We start from the raw sequence: 20,276 nt of genomic DNA, 5'->3' as shown, positions 1-20,276 counted from the left end.
GGGAAGTACCATGATCGTGATGGCCACCACCCCTGCCTACCCTGAGCCATCCCACTCTGTGAGAAGGCTCCTAAGCTGCATGTGGTGTGTGAAGGTGGAGCACCGGTAATTAACCCCCTTACCTGAGAGAAATACCGCACCTTAATTAAGGTGCAGTATCCTGTGGCGACCAGAGCCTTAGGGGTGCCACATATGCACTGAGGTGTGGCCCAGCTCTGCCTCTGCTCCCTATCTGACACATGAGTGTGTAGGACCGGCCGTGGGTTCTGCCAAGGCTAGGGGTTGCAGTTGTGTCCCTGACCGGCTCGCTACATGAAATAGGGGATGTGAGCATGTTGGATCAGATGTGGAATTTGCCTGTGGGGGTTTTGGCTTTGTTACCTTTGTGGCAGCTTCTTGTCTCACTAAAGCAGAGGCGGACTCCCAGCTTTCATTCAACATGCCAATTTTAATAACTCTGTATATGTGCCGCCCCCCGTGCAAGCAGCCGCCGCTAAGGGGGGTGGCTCGAGGGTCTCCGGACCCAGGGGTCTCGCGGACACGCCGAATAAATGGGGGGACGTAGATGTACGGGCTAGACCGTATTAAGTTTGTGACGCCACCCACGGTGTGTGGGGAGTTGGGACACCACCGCTGCTGTTATGGGGCACCTGGGGGAGATTTAGTGGCAGCTGGATGTTAACCCCTCCGTGGGTAGGGATGGTTGCCTCGGGACCCAGTGTCACTGTGCAGGGTATAGCGATGGCAAAGGGATGCTTAATTACTAACAGTCAATAAATTACACGAGTCTCTGGTAAACCAAGGTGCTGGTGACCGGCGCCACGGCCGGTTGCATTCGGGTCCCCCACCGGGGCTGGTGGTATCTATCCTTTTCCTCTGCACTGACATTGTGTAGGTGGACTTCCTAGTCTGGAACTCGGGAGTCTTCTCCCGGCTGGATGTGGCCTGAGGAACCGTGCCCGAAGACGCTGGCCCGTGGGATCTATGGGCCCTGGCAGTGACCTCTTATCCCTATCGGTGGGCTGTTGTCTTCTATGAGGGACTTTGGGTCCGACAGGACCTCTAGTCCTGGCCTCAATTGGTTAATTAACCAGGCCGCTGGTTTCCAGTCCTGGCTTCAGGGTCAGAGTACCCCCCCCCTTTGTGCTCCGGTTTCCGGGTCGGTTTCCAGTGTCGGTACCGGCGGGCTACAACCCTGTCCCGGTCCACCTCAGTTCTGCCGAACAGTCTTCCCGTCTCCTGCTGACGGAGACCTGCCTCCTAGCCAAGGTACCAGGGCTCCTACCCTGGCACCATTTAACTTGAACCTCCTCTGCTGGAGCTACACCTAGCTCCAGCCCACACTCCTCTCAACTTGAACTACAAACTGAACTAGCTACTGTTTTTCCCGCCCTGGGCTGTCTAGACCCCTGGGTGGGAGTGTCCAACCGCCTGGTCCTGCCCACTGGTGTGTTTATCTTTCCCTAAGGGGGGGTGACTAGGGTTTCAGGTCGGCTGTGTGTTTCCTAAGTGAGGGAAGGGTGTTATGCAGGGGTCTATCTGTGACTACCTGGTTTTGCCAGGGCGTCACATTCCCCCTTGGTTTAATACAGACCGTCCGCGGGCTGTCCGACCACCAACATTTATTGAACTGAACTGAAAAAGATGAAAAGGGTAAAACAGATTACAAGTATACTAACATATTTACATTCAAGCATATGTGGTTTCTTCCCTTACGGGAGGCATTTTTCTTAAACGTTGCACATTAAAACCAGGACGGGACGGACCGGGTCCTTCTCAACTCACCCCCACCTAAAACAACCTGCCCCCTGGTGCCACCACTAAGCACTGGTGCGTACCCCTTGCCCAAGTCCAGGACAGGTCCAGGTGTTGCTTGTACGGGCCGGGTAAAAAGTTCCTTACCCGGCAGTCTTTTTCAAGGGCCCCACGTCCAGGGGACGCCTGACCCAGAGGGTAGTCACTGGTTTTGCTGGTGACAGGGCCTCGGCTGACTCTACCGCAGGCCCTTCCTCCAATCAGCCTCTCGAGAGACTGCGGCAGGTGAGAAGGTTGGTCAGGGATTATTTACAAGAACCAAAAGTTTATGGGTCGGCCTGCAAGTTCACAGCCATTGTCTTTTTAACTGCAAACGGGAACTGTAGACGGTGCCAACAGGGGACTTAAACTGGAGGTAGCTGGGAACCACTACCTAAACATCATAATCTGGTGAAGATCTCGGTTCATTGGCATTCATTCATACACATATTTACACAACGAACAGACACCACTCACTAGATTGCGGTCTCCCTGTACCTGAGCGGTGGCTGACCCAAGTTGGGGGCGTGTGGACCTTCTGAGCCCTCTAGGTTCACAAAGGTACCAGTGGGGGAGAGGGAAGTACAGACCCCTCCTCCCCAACGTCAGGTATGGCTGGCAGAGACCTACGGGGGCGGGGTGTTGGTGCATCCCTGGGCGCTGGTGTTGGTGTATTGCTGATAGGCTCTTCTGGCTCTCTATCTTCCACGAGTTGTGGGAACATGATAACTAGAACAATCACCACTCCATTCTGCATAGGCCAATCAGCCGGAAAATCGCCCATTACAGTGTGGATCACCTCTTTTTCTTCTGCTCCACGTTCGCCGTAGGAGTGGAGACCTTTTCCACCATCTTCAGGGGCCCTGGGCACTTCTTCAGGTGGTCCCTGGAAACAGTGGCCGTAGTCTTTCCCTGATCACGACTGACAAGGTATGTTTTCTGGTCTTCCCATCCAGTGGATTGGATAACATAAGGGGTCCTTTCCCACTGGTCATCTAGTTTATGTGTCCTTTTCCTCTTCAGTATTACATCTCCGGGTCCAAAGGGGGCAGCCTGGGCTCGTTTGTTAAAACGCTGCTCTTGCCTCTCTCTGCTCTGGCGCAGGTTCCTTTCTACATATTCCTGGATCTGCCGGTACTGCTTCTGGCGCTTGGCGTCCCAATTGGCAGTGGGGGAGATGGTCTCAGGAACCTCGACGTCCAATTCTAGATCCACCGGCAGCTTCCCAGGCCGAGCCCTCATCAGGTATGCAGGTGTGCATTTAGTGGAGCCGCAGGGGATATTATTGTACATGTCCACCAGGTCGGACAGCTTCTCAGGCCACAAGTTTATTTCTTCCAAAGGCAGGGTTTTGAGAAGGTTAAGGACCAAGTGATTCATTTTCTCACACATCCCGTTAGTCTGGGCATGGTAGGCCATGGTCCGGATCTTCTTGCGCCCGTACAAGTTGCAGAATTCTTGAAAAACCTCTGCCTCGAAGGCCGGGCTCCGGTCCGTAAGCACCTTCTCCGGGTAACCATGCGGCCGGCAGAAGTACGCCTGGAAGACACTTGCTGCAGTGCGGCCGGTTAAGTCCTTGACGGGGACCACCACCATGAACCTGGAATAGTGGTCTACGATGGTCAGGGCGTACGTATATCCGCTCCAGCTAGGCATGAGCTTGACATGGTCCAAGGCGACCAGCTCCAACGGCTGGCGGGTGACAATTGGCTGCAGCAGGGCCTTTTTGACTGCTTTCGTCCCGTCTTCTCAGTGCACAGGGACCACACTCTCTGCACCAGGCCTCTACGGACTCTCATCCCGCTCCAGTAGAAGTAGCAGCATCTCCAACTTCTTACAGCCGAAATGTCTGGCCCCGTCGTAATAAGCCATCAGGACCATGGGTACGTATGCCTGTGGCACCACAAGCTGGCGGACCTTCTCGTGCGTCTTCGGATTGATTAACCCCCTGTACAGCTTATCCTGTTGCAAGTAGAGGCGGTCCCTTTCTTTCCGTAACCGCTGCGCTTCTGAGGGGGCAGTAGGCTCTAACCTGGAAGCACCTTAGGAAAACATCATTTTGACTAGCCGGGTTCCTGATCTTGAGCTTCTCGCTACCTATGGCGGGGTAACGGGTCAAAGTTCGCCTGCTGCTGGCCAACATAAGGCTTTTCATCCATTGGCTGATGGAACGCGGGCAGTTCGATTTTCCTCCAAGCCATCTTCATCCACCCCTTCATCGGGTGGGTGCGGCATCCGGAACAAGGCATCCGCGTTGATGTTCTTGCGGCCGGCCCTGTACTTAATGGTGAAGTCGTAATTGGCTAGCCGGGCTACCCAGCGCTGTTCCAGGGCCTCCAGTTTTGCCGTGTCCAGGTGTGTCAAGGGTTGTTGTCCGTATAGGCGGTGAACTTTGGGAGCCGGCAGGGCCAACAAGGGGGCAGCTACCAAGGCGGGAGCGGTGTCAGCTGGCCAGGATGGCGGATTGGGGGCACCAGCATTGTCCAGCTGTAGTGCTTTCAGCTCAAGTCAAAGTGCTCTAGAGACCACAGCCGTAGTTGCTTACGGTCTACTTCGGACCCCAGCCCCTGCAGGAACTGTTCCACCAGCATTTTGTTGCTCTCAGCCTCATTAAAAGGGTCCACCTGCTTCAGTGTGCACAGGGCTGTCTGCAGCCTTAAGGCGTAGTGTCGAATGCTGTCCTGTGGGCGCTGTTGGCAGTTATAAAAGTGCATCCGCATCTCCGCTTCGGTACGGGTCTCAAAAGCAACCTGCAGTTTGTCAAAAATGTCGGTTACTGAGACCTGGTCGGTGTCTGCCCAAGTCTCCACCTCCTGCTCAGCAGCGCCGGTCAGCTGCCCGAGTACCACAGATGCACGCTGCTTGCCAGTCATGGCATACAAATCGAGGATGGTCCAGATTTTCTTCCTGAACATCTGCAGGGCATCAAACTTCCCATCATACTGGGGTAGCCAGGCAGCACCGGGCACGTAGGGCAAGGAGATCGGCATTACCTGGGTGACCGCCGGGGCTACAGCTCCTGCGGCCGGAGCGGGAGCCGCCACATTTCCGTCATCTGCCACATCTGCAGGTGCCGCTGCTCCAGCGGCCGGTGCCACTCCGCCATCAAGGGTTAGGCGCAGACATCTTCCTGCTGCTACTCCTTGGTCTTTTGCCGGCACTCTTTTTTGCGCCTTGCTAATTTCGTTTTATGACCTCGGGGTTCATCTTCCGGCCGTGTTCCCAGGGGGTGGGGCTTCAGCTTTCGTGGCCTTTTCTCTGGGAAGAAGCCGCTGGGCTGTAGTTTTCGCGCTCAAAGATGGCGGCAAAAATGCGACTTGTGAAAATTTAGCAACGCATCACCGCTCACTGTCCAATTCAAGGTGCACTTCCACCAGGTAAGTGGGTGGGTAAATATCCTGTTCGCGATGCCAAGATTCGGGGTGTGCCGCCCCCATGCCAGCAGCCGTCGCTGCTCGGATCCATACCTTCTAAGTGGGGTGGCTCGAGGGTCTCCGGACCCGGGGGTCTCGCGGACACGCCGAATAAATGGGGGGACGTAGATGTACGGGCTAGGCCGTATTAAGTTCGTGCCGCCATCCACGGTGTGTGGTGAGTTGGAACACCACTGCTGCTGTTATTGGGGCACCCGGGGGAGATGTAGTGGCAGCTGGATGTTAACCCCTCCGTGGGTAGGGATGGTTGCCCCCGGGACCCAGTGTCTCTGTGCAGGGTATAGCGACGGCAAGGGGATGCTTGATTACTCAGTCAATAAATTACACGAGTCTCTAGTAAAACCAAGGTGCTGGTGGCCGGCACCGCGGCCGGTTGCATTCAGGTCCCCCACCCGGGCTGGTGGTCTCTATCCTTTTCCTCTCCACTGACTTTGTGTAGGTCGACTTCCTAGTCTGGAACTCAGGAATCCACTCCCAGCTGGATGTGGCCTGAGAAGCCGTGCCCGCAGACGCTGGCCCATGGGATCTATGGGCCCTGGCGGTGACCTCTTATCCCTATCGGTGGGCTGTTTGTCTTCTATGAGGGACTTTGGGTGGGACAGGACCTTTTTAGTCCTGGCCTCAATCGGTTAATTTATCAGGCCGCTGGTTTCCAGTCCTGGCTTCAGGGTCCGTGTACCCCCTTTGTGCTCCGTTTTCCGGGTCAGTTCCCCATGTCTGTACCGGCGGGCTACAACCCTGTCCCGGTCCACCTCGGTTCTGCCGAGCCGTCTTCCCGTCTCCTGCTGACGGAGACCACCGTCTGCCTCCTAGACAAGGTACCCGGGCTCCTACCCTGGCACCATTCAACTTGAATCTCCTCTGCTGGAGCTACACCTAGCTCCAGCCCACACTCCTCTGAACTTGAACTACAAACTGAACTAGCTACTGTTTTTTTTTTCCCCGCCCTGGGCTGTCTAGACCCCTGGGTGGGCGTGTCCAAATGCCTGGTCCCACCCACTGGTGTGCCTGTCTTTCCCTAAGGGGGGGGTGACTAGGGTTTCAGGTCGGCTATGTGTTTCCTAAGTGAGGGAAGGGTGTTATGCAGGGGCCTATCTGTGACTACCTGGTTTTGCCAGGGCGTCACATATATATGTTCTTTTCCAGAGGAAAGGCACAACTTCTTATCAGGACGGGACACACATTTCCATATCATTTTCATCATTCTGGCAGTCAGGCTCATCAGCTTCCTAGAGTACCGGCCCTTCTCACTGCGGGTTTGGACATTCTGGCTAGGGTGCTTCCCACTTCAGGAGTCCCTACAATCAGTCGTCACGGTGCCTACCCCTAAGACTTAGCCCCACGCTTCCTGCGTACCGTGCACGTTCCGCCTGCCCCTTGTCCACAGGAGCGCTCATTTCTTGCTCTCAGGATCCGCTCTGACTGCACAGCTCTCTTCTCTTCTTCCTACACCAACTCCCTGTCCTTACAACTCCTTCCCCTCCTTTTACTGCAACATGGGCCGGGCTAATCTTTGCTGCCCTAGCAACCCCACCACTAATCCTTTGTGCCTGACACTCCTGCCTGTAACCAGGGGAGCGCAGCGCCATCTTGTGGTAGCTGGTGGGACTGTGACATACCCAATACATTGTTTCTATTCTGTCTCTTCCTGGTAGCAATGAATCCAACCGCTCTAATTATCAGTCCCTTAGATAACTGTATGATTTTACTCACTCTACCGGCTTCCACAGATAGTTCAACTCAGCCCAACGATGACTTGTAGAAAGACAAGGAGAAACGCTGTAGTTTTCTTCTAGAATCTTGTATTAAGTACAAAGTAAAGGCAGGTGAAAAGGAATAATCTGTACAGGGTTGCAGACATGTCTCTTCAGTAATGGTTCCTCTAGACTAAACTGAAGGAGAAGGGAGGAGCTTTTTATACAGAAGCCAACTAAGGGAGGTACATAGGGACAAACTTCATACAGTCTAATCTACCTAGTAACAATAAGGAATTTCCTGATAGGAGGAAAAATATGCAATGCAAGAATTATATACAACACGTTGTTCCCATTCATGGGACACAACACTCCCCGTCTGAAATCATATGATTTCACAAGTCCTTCTACGACGTAAGGAGTCGATCCTGTCCCTCAATGTCACGAAACCTGTAACGAGAAAAGAGACAAACACAAAAAATGCAACAGTAATGCACTGAATTCAAGTCCATGCTTGGTTGATGACGCATTGTCCTTGCGTAAAAATGTAAAAGTAGAAAAATGTAAAAAATTAATCCAAGTTCAACAAACCCATCTTCAGATTGGGGAAGCCGCAAACATGCCAACTCTTCCTCCAACCCAATAATCCAACTGTAAAGTTCAAGGTTCAATTGGACACGGACAGTTGTGTCTCCGTACAGCAGGGGTAAGGCAAAGTATGCTCCCCGCCGTGGCAGTGTCCAACGACAAAGTTAGTTCATGTAACGTCCTCCTTTGGTAAAGGTAGCACGAGTTCGGTGACTGGACGAATCACACACAGGTGCCAGCCGTTGAAGACTTGTAGTCGGTGAAACAGTGAGCAATGTGAATAAGACAAGCTACGATTCGTACTTCAGATGACCGACTTGAGAAGCGCTCGAAGCGATGAGGTCTCAACTTCTGTTCTGATGTCACTGAAGTGTAGCGAGCAGAGACGACCGGTCTAATTTCTTTGTCAGATTCTGGTTCCACCAGCTCGTACATGTTGTCAGCGTAGTTATCGCAGGTCTCCTCGTATAAGATACTTGGAGGTGTCAGCCACATGTTGTCGCCGAGTTTGGACGCAGCAGTGAGTCTCGTTCCTCGGTCGGCTGGGTTTTGTTCGGTGGGAATGTGGTGCCAGTGTTCAGCATGATATCTGTCGAGGATATTTTGCGTAATCTCGACAAAGCATTTCTCCATCTCTGGTTGTGTTTCCAAAGTGCGTTTTAGAGAGGAGGACCTTGCAGTTGCTTGCTGGGAGTTGTTTGGCAACCTTGGCCTTGGAGACCGAAAGGGTAATGGGGCTACCCAACTGTTAGAGTCATTTTGAGAGAACTCTTTATCCATAATCTTTATGAATTCTTTGTCTTCTCTCATCGGAGCCAATTTGTTGTCTTCGTTTGTAGACTCGAACGCTGTTGACCCGAAGTCGTCATCCCAGAGATGATATGCGTCCGCGCAGTCGGGAGGCTGCTGTCGCCACCTGGTGTAACTCAGCCTCTCTTTCACCCCGTAGTGATGCGGACATGGTTGAAAGTGAGTGCCGCGACCGTTTGAGAGGATGTGCATCTTGTAGGAGGAGATCGCGTCGGGACTCTTCATTTTGCCTACGCAGACGTTTCCTATGATCACCCAGCCTAAGTCGTAGCGCTGAGCGAATGGCGCATCATGTGGCCCGTTGATGTGTTGGCGTACTTTGTGTAGCCGGAGGATGTCCCTTCCAATCAGAATCAGGATTTTTGCACTATAATCAAGAGGTGGGATCTTGCTGGCGATAGTTCTCAGGTGAGGGTGGTGAAGAGCTGCCTCTGGTGTTGGAATCTCTTCCCGGTTAGCCGGTATCTGGTTGCACTCGACGAGTGTCGGTAGAGGTATCTCTACGGTATTTTCAAGAGATGTTACCACGAGACCACTGGCTCTTCTTCCGCAAGCTTCTGAGATGCCGCTGCAAGTACCTAGTGTATAAGGGTAGGCATTTCCTTTTAAGCCGAACAAGTCGAAGAGTTCAGACCTGGAAAGTGACCTGTTACTCTGGTCGTCCAGGATGCTGTACACCTTCACGGCTCGTTCTGGGTGACCTTTGGGATATACCCTTACTAGGCATATTTTCGCACAAGACTTGTCCCAGAGATCTTCTCCGCAGACTGCGGTGCACGAGGAGGATACTGTGAGGTGGTTTGTAGCTTGGCCTGTACTCTCCCCGCCATGACTTGTGGTAGGAGAAGGTGTAGGTGCAGGATCAGGCTGAGATGGGTGCAGCGCTTGTACGTGATCTGTGCTGTCACACTCCATGCACTTAATTGTAACCTTACAGTCCTTGGCAAGGTGTTCTGTAGAGGCACAACACCTGAAACATACCCCAAACCTTTTCAAGTGTTCCTTTCGTTCTTAAAGGGGTTTCTTCCTGAAGCCATTGCACTTCTTCAGGGGGTGTGGCAAATTGTGAATAGGACATTGGCGGTTCGGATTTTCCGCCTTCCCGCCTTCAGTACAATTTTCTGGTGCTGACGGTGTAGGTGGTAGAACATCGGTCTTTTTGACTGATAATGGGCCCCTACATTTCCTGTCATTTTGATGAGGGCTCATATCTGGGAGCCGGTGAAGTGTCGTCGGTGGGTTCTCCACAGGTGAAGCTGGGATCTGCCTTACGTTCCGCGATGCCATTGATGAACTCGCAGAAGTAGGAGAATGGAGGGAAGGAGACTTGGTGCTCTTTTTTTATAGTTTGTTCCTACCGTGGTCCACCTTTCCTGCACGTTGTAAGGTAACTTGGCGACTATGGGTTTCACCCCACGAGCGGTGTCCAGGAAGCTGAGGCCAGGTAGGTGTGTGTCTGTTTTGGCCAGCTGGAGCTCGGACAGCAGGTCGCTGAGTTCCTGGTACTTTGAAGCATCCTTGCCAGATATTTTGGGAAGGTCGTATAGTTGTTTCAGCAATGCATCTTCAATTTCTTCAGGAATGCCGAAGCCTTTCTCTAGTCTGTCCCATGCGGTTGCGAGACCAGTTGTTGGGTCGCTGATGTAGACGGATCTGAGTCTCTTGATTCTCTCAGCAGACCGTGGCCCTAGCCACCTGATTAGCAAGTCCAGCTCTTCAGAAGCCGTAATGCCGAGGTCACGCGTTGCGGTTTTGAAGGCACACTTCCACCCTCTGTAGTTTTCGGGCTGGTCGTCAAACTTTGTGAGACCGGTGTTGGTGAGTTCTCGGCGGATCATGTACCTCGCAAAGTCGGACATGTCTGATCTTTGCGACGTTGGGGGCACATTTGTTGACTGCGTGGTGCTGGTTGCATGATTCGTAGCTTCTTGGTTCGGGAACATGGGAAAGTATGGAGTGGTGTAGGCCTTTAGACCAGTGATCGGTTTGGTGTGTACAATCTCTGTTGTATACGGGGCTGGAACTACATAGTTGTTGGGAGTGTAGCGCCTTGCCGGCATGTTAGGTTGCATGTAGGTTGCATACGGAGGTTGCTGATGCGCAGGGTGTGGCTGTGCATTGGAATATGAAGCAGGTTCAGGCTTGAAAGTCTGAGGTGCATTGGACTGACCTGGAAGGCTGGAAGCTGTAGGTGGATCAGTGTCTTGAGGCTCTGGAGAAGTGTTAGCACTGACGAGAATGTTAATGGTAGTTGGCAGTTCGTCGGCTTGGCTCAGCACGTAATCTCTTGTACGCTTAAGTGAGTCTTCTGTGTCGAGATCACACAAACTGGCGCTGCCTTCTTGGCTCCCACCCAGAGCTTGCTCAAAGACTTTTAGCCTTGCCATGGCCGCCACATGTTCACATTCCTTCTGAAGGGCTTCAATTTCTGCTTCCTTGCGTGCAGATTCTGCTTTCATCTCTGCTTCCCTCTGCTTTGGGCGAAGATGGCGTGTACTTTTGTTGTTTCTGCTTCAGCGCGCGCCTTTATGAGCTGCTCGCTGAGGGTTGAGTACCTTGATGAGCCTGATTTGAGTGAGTGCCTTGAGCTCTTAATGGACCTGGATTTGTAAGATGCCACTCCTGACATTTGCGCAATTTTTGCTTCAGTCTCGCTCACAATGTCACGCACGGTGCGGTCTCGTTCAGCATTAAGCTGTTGAAAGTCCTGTAGTTCTTTTTTGATACTCGGACGTATTTGATCTCAGCAGGGTAGAGGAATATTTTTTACAACTCTCTTTGTAGGACCGGTATGTTGAGTACAGTTGTTCAAGGACTCCCTCTGGTGGTAGCTCATGAGCACCGGGCGCAGATAAAACAGTCACTTGTTTTTGCACTCTTTGCCACAATAATGCTGTGTGGGTGTGCAGTTCACTTTTGGCTGTTTCTAGGTTCTCTTTAACCTTCCATGTTGGTTTGGTCAACCGCTTAGATCTTTCACTGTAATGTAAGTGCGAGTCCATGTCTTCCTCTTGTTGCTTTAAAGCAGGTAGTGAGAGGGCTCTCTTTGCCTCCATCAGGAAGGGTGAATGCTGCTCTGCACTGGTTGTCAGGGAAACAATACAATGTTGCAATCTCTGCAGCCGGCAGTCTGTGTTTACAGGATGTATTTGCAGAGTCTCTGGCTGCAATTTACAATTAGCTTATGGGGGATTCTTGGTTTATAGCTGCACACAGTTCTGATAACAGGTTAATACTTTACAGGGCACTTTGAAGCTGCTATAGGTTTTATGCGGTGGCTTGTTATCAGCCCCTTGGGCTAATCCTTTCTCTGGATTGTATGCAGTATAGCACTCCTTGAAACAGGTTATTTACTGATATATGAATACTAATCCCGGTCACAGCTAGTCCTTTTCACTATTGTCTCTTCCTGGTAGCAATGAATCCAACCGCTCTAATTATCAGTCCCTTAGATAACTGTATGATTTTACTCACTCTACCGGCTTCCACAGATAGTTCAACTCAGCCCAACGATGACTTGTAGAAAGACAAGGAGAAACGCTGTAGTTTTCTTCTAGAATCTTGTATTAAGTACAAAGTAAAGGCAGGTGAAAAGGAATAATCTGTACAGGGTTGCAGACATGTCTCTTCAGTAATGGTTCCTCTAGACTAAACTGAAGAAGGGAGGAGCTTTCTATGCAGAAGCCAACTAAGGGAGGTACATAGGGACAAACTTCATACAGTCTAATCTACCTAGTAACATTAAGGAATTTCCTGATGGGAGGAAAAATATGCAATGCAAGAATTATATACAACACGTTGTTCCCATTCATGGGACACAACAGTTTCATAACAAATAATGCCAATAACACATTAATACATAGTCACAATGTAAAAAAAACCACAGTATAAGATCACAGGTGTTCAGGGAGGCTTGCAGGGGTTAGGTCACCCCCTACAAGTGCATAATGCCCTGTCGTGGCTTTTTCTGCACTGCACATGCACGGACACGGGCGGACATATGATTGGTGCTATCTCTGTGGCTGCACAGGGGCCCAAGAGATAGGGGGACCCATTTCTACCTGGCAGAATTGTACATTTTGCTGAGCTATTGTACTACAAAGGGCCCATAAATTGTTCTTGCACAGTGGCCCTTTTCTGTCTCCTCTACTGCACAGACGTGTTTAAGGCGTGGAGAAGAGGCATAGCTGATCCACACACGGCAGTACATAATGCCCTGTCATTGCTTATTCTGCACAGCATATGTACTGACATGCGTGGACCAGGCCTTCCCCTACTCCTTACCTGACACATGTTTGTACCCATTATGCACTGTCACGGCTTGTCATTATATGTAGTGTATAATATGATAAGCGTATTGTGAATTGTGATGCCTTGTAATGTTTTGTATTGTACTGTGAAGAAGTGGAGTTCTGCCGAGCAACAGACAATAAGTTTAGAAAACAGTTAACAGTTAGGACTAGCCCATAGTGGGAGGGGTTAAGGTCTAGGGACAGAGACCTGTTCTAGAAGCGCAGACAGGGCCTAGCTTGCAACTAGAGCAGACCTTAGGTCTGAATACACACTAGAGCTGCATTGGGTGTTCTGTAGCAAGAGCTAGAGGAGACTGAATCCAAAGATAGCGTGATCCAGAAGATAAAGGTAGAAAGAAGTGACCAGAACATGGCATGATCAAACATAGGTGAGCCAGCGGACTGAACGAATGAGACGGGTCCTTAAATAGGACATTCAGCAGTATGGCCCCGAGTAGCTGTAGCTCCTAAAAGGTAAATGGGCCAAAACTAGAAGGTATGGATCCTGAGAAGTGGCAGAGGCCAGGCAGAGCACCAGACAGAATGACTGCAGCTTGGCAAGGGCTGATCACGTATCGTCCCAGAAGGTAGGAGGAGCACTGAGGAACAGATCCATTATCACATTTAATTTCAACTACTGTCAGGATTACAAACAAACCTATTCATGTATAGGTAGTTTATGAAGACAAGTCTGTGCCGCCCCCGTGCCAGCAGCCGAGCTGCTCGGATCCGTATCCGCGGTGGCTCTAGGGGTCTCCGGAGTTCACCGGGGTTCGTGCGGCCACTCAAATAAAGGGGGTATTTACAGGGGGATGTATTAGAGTTCGTGACGCCACCCGTGGTATGTGGTAATTAGGAGTACCACCGCTGCAGTTGGGAGTACCCGGGGATGATGAAATGGGACAGCCAGGTGTTGTGACCCTCCACGGGTAGGGGGAATACCCCGGGGCTCAGTGATGGTAGGGGAGTGCCGTTGGATGCAAAGGGGTCACTTGCGTACTCACTCAGTCCATTAAGCGGACACCGACAACTGGATAAACAAAAGTTCTGGATACCGCTGCCGCTGAGGGGAGCTTAGTTTGGGTACCCTCCCCAATGGAGCTGCCCGGTGATGCATGACCTGCCTCCTGGCACTAAGTTTACTTCTGTGTTGGTCCCGGTAGTATGGAACTTGCTGGGTCCTGCTCCCCACTATGGCTAAGTGTGGGAGCTTGCTCTCAGGGTTCACGCTTGGGATTTTCTGGACCGTTTTTAGTGGAAAGTCCTATCCCCCTCTTTGCGCTAGTACCCCGATTTTTGGAGCGGGTGGAGAGCGGATCTTGAAGGCTCCATTCTCGTTGGGTGAATTGTCAGGTTGCCTGAAGCTACTCCCTGACATAGGGTCCACGTACCCCGTTGTGCCCTGGTCCCAGCCCGGTGATGGTGCAAGGCCGCCGGCTGTCCTTGACCGTTCTGTGCCCCTTGCCACGATCCCCTGCGACTGGGGGTCCAGCTCCTAGGCCTAGACCACAGTCTGCCACCTAGATAGCTTCCTAGGAGCCCTGCTCCTGACCTCCTCTCTCTTTCACTTCCAAACTTCAACTCTCCTACTCCTGACACTCCTGACCTCCCCTAACCAACGCCCCAAGTGGGCGACCCTATTACACTCAGGCCATCCACTGGTGTGTCTGGTGGGTGTGGTGCAGAGTGTACCTAGGATTTTGACTAGCTGATGTAGGCAACACCATGTAGTTGAGGACCCATAACCAAGAAGGAAGTGGATATTGCACGGGAGGGCATATTGTGCAATACCCTGTGATGACCCGATAGTCCAGGGGCGTCACAGGGACGTACATTGTACATAGCATAGCAGTCTATTTATACTGTATCTCTGTGTACCAGTATTTACTTCTAGATCATAGCTAGAGCTACTATCCATGAACAGGTAGGTCACAAGCTCGAGTCTCTGGAGATTAGACGAGACCAATGGAAGATAATTATTTATTTGAATTATGTGTGCAGAGAGACAGTTGGTTTGTATGCCACAAATATTATAAAATAGTGCGCACAGATGTAGTAGTGTTGAGTTATCTATTTGCTGTACGTTAAAGGGAACCTGTCACCGGTTGTTTATAATACTCACCTAACAGTAGGTGTGGAGCAGACTGGTCGGATGGACGTCTCCATTCTCCGGATCCATGCCTCCTCTTTCGGTCATCTTTGTCCTTCTCCTTCTGAAGCTAGTGTGGATGACTCATTCATTCTACATCATCTACACTAGCCAACATTGAGGTCCCGCGCAGGCGCACTACAATGCTTTGATCTGCCCACTCAGGGCAGCTCAAAGTGCACCTGCGCAGGACCTCAATGTTGGCTAGTGTAGATGGTGTAGAATGCGTCATCCACACTAGCTTCAGAAGGAGGACAAAGATGGCCAGAAGAGAAGGCGCGGACCCAGAGAATGGAGACGCCCATCCGACAAGTCTGCTCTGCACCAACCATTAGGTGAGTATTATAAACATCCGGTGACGGGTTCCTTTTAAGTTAGGATAAGGTGGTGAGGATTTTCATTAATCCTAGGAGTAGCTGCTCAGTTCAAGCACATAACGTGTAGAGATGTAGGTGACCTTAAGTGGCACAACACAATGACATTTCATGTACCCATAGTAGTTTTCCCACAGCTGTGCAGATGATTAAAGGTGTGGTCCAAAGGGTGACTAGGTTTTTCCGTCACTAAAAAAAAAAAAAAACTCTTTACAAAGTGAACTGGCTCAAATATCACTCACCATTCAGATGCAAAGAGAGGGTACCTGAGTAGGAGAAGGAACCATATTGCCTGACAAGTCTCTGGAGGCTGTAGAATCTCTTTTTGTCGGGTCTGCTGGGACTGTGGGACTGTGGTTCTGGGTTTTCTCCTTATGGAATGCCTCCTACCAGAACTTGTGCTACTGCTCTCCCAACTGGAGTGGCTTTTGGATCTTCTGTCTCTGCTGCCACTTCTGTTGGTAAGGGATGGCCTGCATCACAGGTATAGGTATAGCTTTTTGTGCCTGGAGAGATCAGACTAGAGTATCATTGCTTTTCTTGCAGTCTGACTGTCATTTTAAAGGCAACCATTCTCTGGCTTCTGGGTTCCTCATGTCTCAGGTGAGCTGAATCATCGGAGCGTGCGATATCTGGACGCACCCTTGACGTAATCTAAAATTATTTCTAAATGGCTGCATTAAACATTCCCTTGCCTACTGTGACTACACTATCTAACTACCATACATTTTTTTTTATTTGTTTATTTTTCTTGCCTCCTTCTTTTTTTTTTTTTTTGTCTGATGACTCTTCATTTGAGAATCCCCGTGCATGCTGGGATACTCAAAGCTTCATCGGGACAAAGGCTATGGCAGTAACCTCAGCGACACTCGTTTCAGGGGCTGAACTGGTCCCTGCTGTGTCCTAACATGCTGTGCATAATGCGATTTGCACAGTGACAATGCACGCTGTATTGCCAGTTCAGGCCAGTAGTAACAAGCCGGCTACAAAGAGCAGAGCACACGATCAATGCACATTAGCAGAATTCGCAGGGTGGCGAAACCAGCACAGTCACCACAAATGATATCACTCGCGGAAACATTGCTGGTCTCTGCATGAGAGGGATTCAGCCTTTGCACACTGATCGTGCACTCTGCTCTGTTTAGTTGGCTCATTACTACTTATCTGAGCTGGCAACACAGCACACACTGTCACTGTGCAAATTGCACACCACGCTAGGACATAGTAGGGCACAGATCAGCCCCTGAAACAAATGTCACATATGACGTTTCGTTTCAGGAAGGGGGTAGGGATTGTGACAGTGACTGCAGCCTTTGCCCCCTGCTCTGATGACGCTTTGTTTTAGTATGCCAGCATGCACTGGGATTCTCCAACGAAATGTCATCAGATGGGAAGTAGGGGAAAAAAATTAAATTGGTAGTGTGGTTAGGAAAGCATAGTGGATTTTTAAGGCAGCCATATTAGAAATTACTTTAGATTACTGAACGAAATAGGGATTTAGATGAAAATGTCTTCAATCTTTGGGTGACTCCTTTAATCGCAACAATGCAGCCCCAGAATTAATATCAAATTTCAGCTTTGCTTCATTGGTACAATCACAATGTAATTTCCATGACTAAACCCCGCTCCACCCTTAAAGGGGTGGCCTGATACAATAAGTATCAGACCACCTTGATACTTATAATGCTCATTATAATTTCTATCTTTAAGTCCTAACCACATTAGTCATTTGCTTTAGTGGCGTTGCTATCACTCACCCTGCTTCTGTCACCACTCCTAATGACCAGTTGTTCAGAGATGGGAATAGTTGTGTTTTTGCACTGGTGTCACTCACCTTGCTTCTATCATCCTTCCCTGATAACATCTCATTTCAGGGAAAGAGATGGATGAGACTGAAGCAGGCACAGAAGTGTGATAGGGGTCATTGATGCTGCAGTCGCTTATTCATCCCCCCCAACACCCTAAACAGGACATAATCGGGGAATGTTGGGGTAAGTGATTATAGCGCTGCCCCCTAATGACATGCTGTTTCAGGGGTTGTAATAGAAGCTGTCCTTTTTTTCTTCCTGTAATATGCCATTTGAGCCTCCTCTCAAACGAAATGTCACAGTAAGTAAAGAAAAAAGACAGCTATAGGCACTTTCAGGATAAGGCGAAGTGAAGGGAATTTGAGTAAAGCAAAATACAAAAGTGTCTAGGGGCTGAAAAAGAAATATTTATAAAGAGCATTATAGGTATCGAACCATCCCTTTTTAAGGCACCCATACACATTAGATAAGGCGTGATTTCTGCAGGAGAGTTAGACGGTCTTATGTGTATAGGGGTCTTCTGTCTCTTGCCCATCAGATGATACCACAGGGACATAAAGCCCCTCATACATTATAGTAATATTGGACAAACCCATCGATATCGATGGATTTGTCCAACAGCCTGTGTGTGGTAGCTCTAGACAATTGAGGGATACACCGACAATTGAGAAAATGTCTGGGGTTGTACAGTCCAGTTGTGTGTTTGGTATGTGGACTGTTTGTTGTGGTATTACAAGGTAAATTTCCTGTTCCCGGTGTTAAGAGCACATCTGGCATAGATTTTAGAAGACTCGTACATCTGAAAATACATTTTTTTTTTTTTCACCTATTGTATGTGTAAAATATGGGTTGGGGTCCAACAATTTTCCTCATGATATTTGTGGGACTGTGGTAACACTGATGTTCTTCTGTTTACAGGGGACCTGTCACCAGATTTGGTAACTATAAGCTGCGGCTATCACCAGTGAGCCATTATATACAGCATTCTAGAATACTGTATATAAGAGCAAAGGCTGTTGTGTACAATGCAAAAATTTCAAAATACTCACCTAGGGGTGCTGTCCGGTCTAAAAGGTGTCACTGTTCTCCAGTCCGGCACCTCCTATTTGTGGTGATTGCTGTCCTTCTTCTGAGGCCTGTGTGTACGATGCATCCTACATCATCCACACTAGCCGGCATTGAGGTCCTGCCGGTGCACTTTGATCTGCCTTGCTTAGCCCAGATCAAAGTATTGTAGTGCACATGCGTGGGCGGTCTTTAACCTTTCCTCGCGCCTGTGCAGGACCGCAATGTTGGTCAGTGTGGATGATGTAGACTCGTCATAACATACTGAACTGGGTAGAAACAGGACGGAGATCGCAGCAGAGAGGAGGTGCCGGACTGGAGAGCAGTGACGCCTATTGAACTGGACCGCCTCCTAGGTTAGTATTATAAAAGTGATTTTTATGTTCTACAGAGCGGCCTAAGTCTGGAATTCTGTATATAAGAGCTCAATGGTGGCCGCAGCTTATAGGGAACAAATCTGGTGACAGGTTCCCCTTTAAAGGGAGCCTGTTGCATAATTTGTGATGCTCAAACCATTGGCTACATAAATCTGTCTGGCTGCACTATTGCAATTCTGTGATTGACAGGTCTTTCCCATAGAGACAGAGACCTGTCAATCATCTGGAGTAGTGCCTTACTAATCTCGTCCCCGGCTATGGTACTCTTCTAACCGTAATCTCGGCAGCATGAATTTAATGACAGATTCCCTTTAAGATCATAAATCTTACTGTCGGATACAGAACAACGTCTTTGCTATAATAGGTGACTTAAAAATTGTAAGAATTAATATTTTAACTATGTGAAGCAAAATGTTTTCACTTTTTTCAGAAAAGAAATGGAGAATACAAAATCTTAAATTTCTCCTGCATAACATAACAACAGAGGAGCTGATCAAGGCAACTGTGATGTATCCACGCACGATGACTTTTGGAGGAAGTTATTACCTATGCAAGGTGGATCTTCTGCCACGTGCCAGACACTTCTCCAAGACAAAAGTGCCACCTGGAATTTGGGTGTGGGCTGAGACAGATATCACTGTCCACATCAAATCTGTACTGGAGGATGCAAACCGAACTTTACATGTCCAACGCATATGCCAGAGTATTGGGAAACGCAACGCAAGATCCCTGGCTGTTTCCACGTCCCACATCCCTTTCTTGCTTATATACTTCAGTCCAAAATTACCCAATTGGTCTAGTGAGAAAATTTTAACTGCTTTTTCAGAAAAGCCACGTGTGTTGAAAAGGAAACCACGTCAAGTGGGGACTATTGGCATTAAGCTTCCAAAAATTACCAACCAAAGTGAACAGCTCAAGAATCATTGCTCGCTCCGTCCATTCTGGGTTAGTTTTCATCAACTAGGATGGGATCACTGGATCATTGCACCACACAGGTACAACCCTGGATACTGCAAAGGAGACTGCCCGAGACTTCTTCACTCGGGGTATAACGCGCCCAACCACGCCATTATTCAAAACTTTATTAATCAGATGGTTGATGGAAATGTCCCACGTCCTTCTTGTGTCCCTTACTCCTATGGTCCAATCAGTGTTCTTATGATTGAACCTGGAGGAAATATCCTCTATAAAGAATATGAAAATATGATTGCACAATCTTGCACCTGTCGATAGTAGAACAGGGACTGTTGCCTAGAAAAGCAGGAGAAAATCAAGCACTTTATCAGGCCACTTGATGAACCTACTTGGAAATGTGTGTAAATATTTGTATGTTATTTAAGCTTATAGATGTGACTGACGAGCAGGTCTTTTTCTATAGATGTATAACTTTATTCCTTTCCCACCCTGAAATGAAAATAAAACTTTTTTCACTTTTTGTAATTCTATGTATAGATTTTAAAGGTTTAAAGATGCTGAACCCCTCCTCCCCCCCCCCCCCCCCAAAACAATTTTTTTTAGGACTCTCACCCTCATATACTGTTAGACTTCATAAACGCAAACAGCAGCAATCATGTCCGGTTTTAATAAAAATAAAGAAATAAATATTTGTGGCAACACTATTGCTTTAGGTGTATGTTCACACAGCTAGGTTATAGAGACTATTGTTTTTTTATTTTAAAAAATATATCCATGTATGGAAGTTTTAAAGGGGACCATTGGCTTCATGAATCACTGAGGCATGTTTTACTTGGAATTGCTGATGTGTTTCATATAAAAATATACATTTAAAAGCTGTCTAGGGATTGGCTGACAATTCCTAGGCGAGCCATCGGCCATCATCTTCCCATCCAGATCCAGTTGACTGACTAGACTCTCTCTACGTGTGTGCAAA

At 49.2% G+C, this 20,276-nt stretch overlaps 1 protein-coding gene across 1 annotated transcript in view; it reads left to right on the top strand.

The window, feature by feature from the left end:
• Positions 1–19,618, top strand: part of BMP15 (bone morphogenetic protein 15) — a 28,983-nt gene extending 9,365 nt beyond the window's left edge. The window contains exon 2 of the mRNA XM_075322798.1: positions 18,816–19,618. Coding sequence (XP_075178913.1) covers positions 18,816–19,618 — 803 coding nt within the window. The remainder of the gene's footprint in view (positions 1–18,815) is intronic.
• The last annotated feature ends 658 nt before the right edge of the window (positions 19,619–20,276 follow it).

Source organism: Anomaloglossus baeobatrachus, chromosome 9 (assembly GCF_048569485.1).
Source record: "Anomaloglossus baeobatrachus isolate aAnoBae1 chromosome 9, aAnoBae1.hap1, whole genome shotgun sequence".
Taxonomy (NCBI): Eukaryota; Metazoa; Chordata; class Amphibia; order Anura; family Aromobatidae; genus Anomaloglossus; species Anomaloglossus baeobatrachus.
The sequence above is the reverse complement of the archived record's forward strand: the minus strand, read 5'-3'. Positions and strand labels throughout refer to the sequence as shown.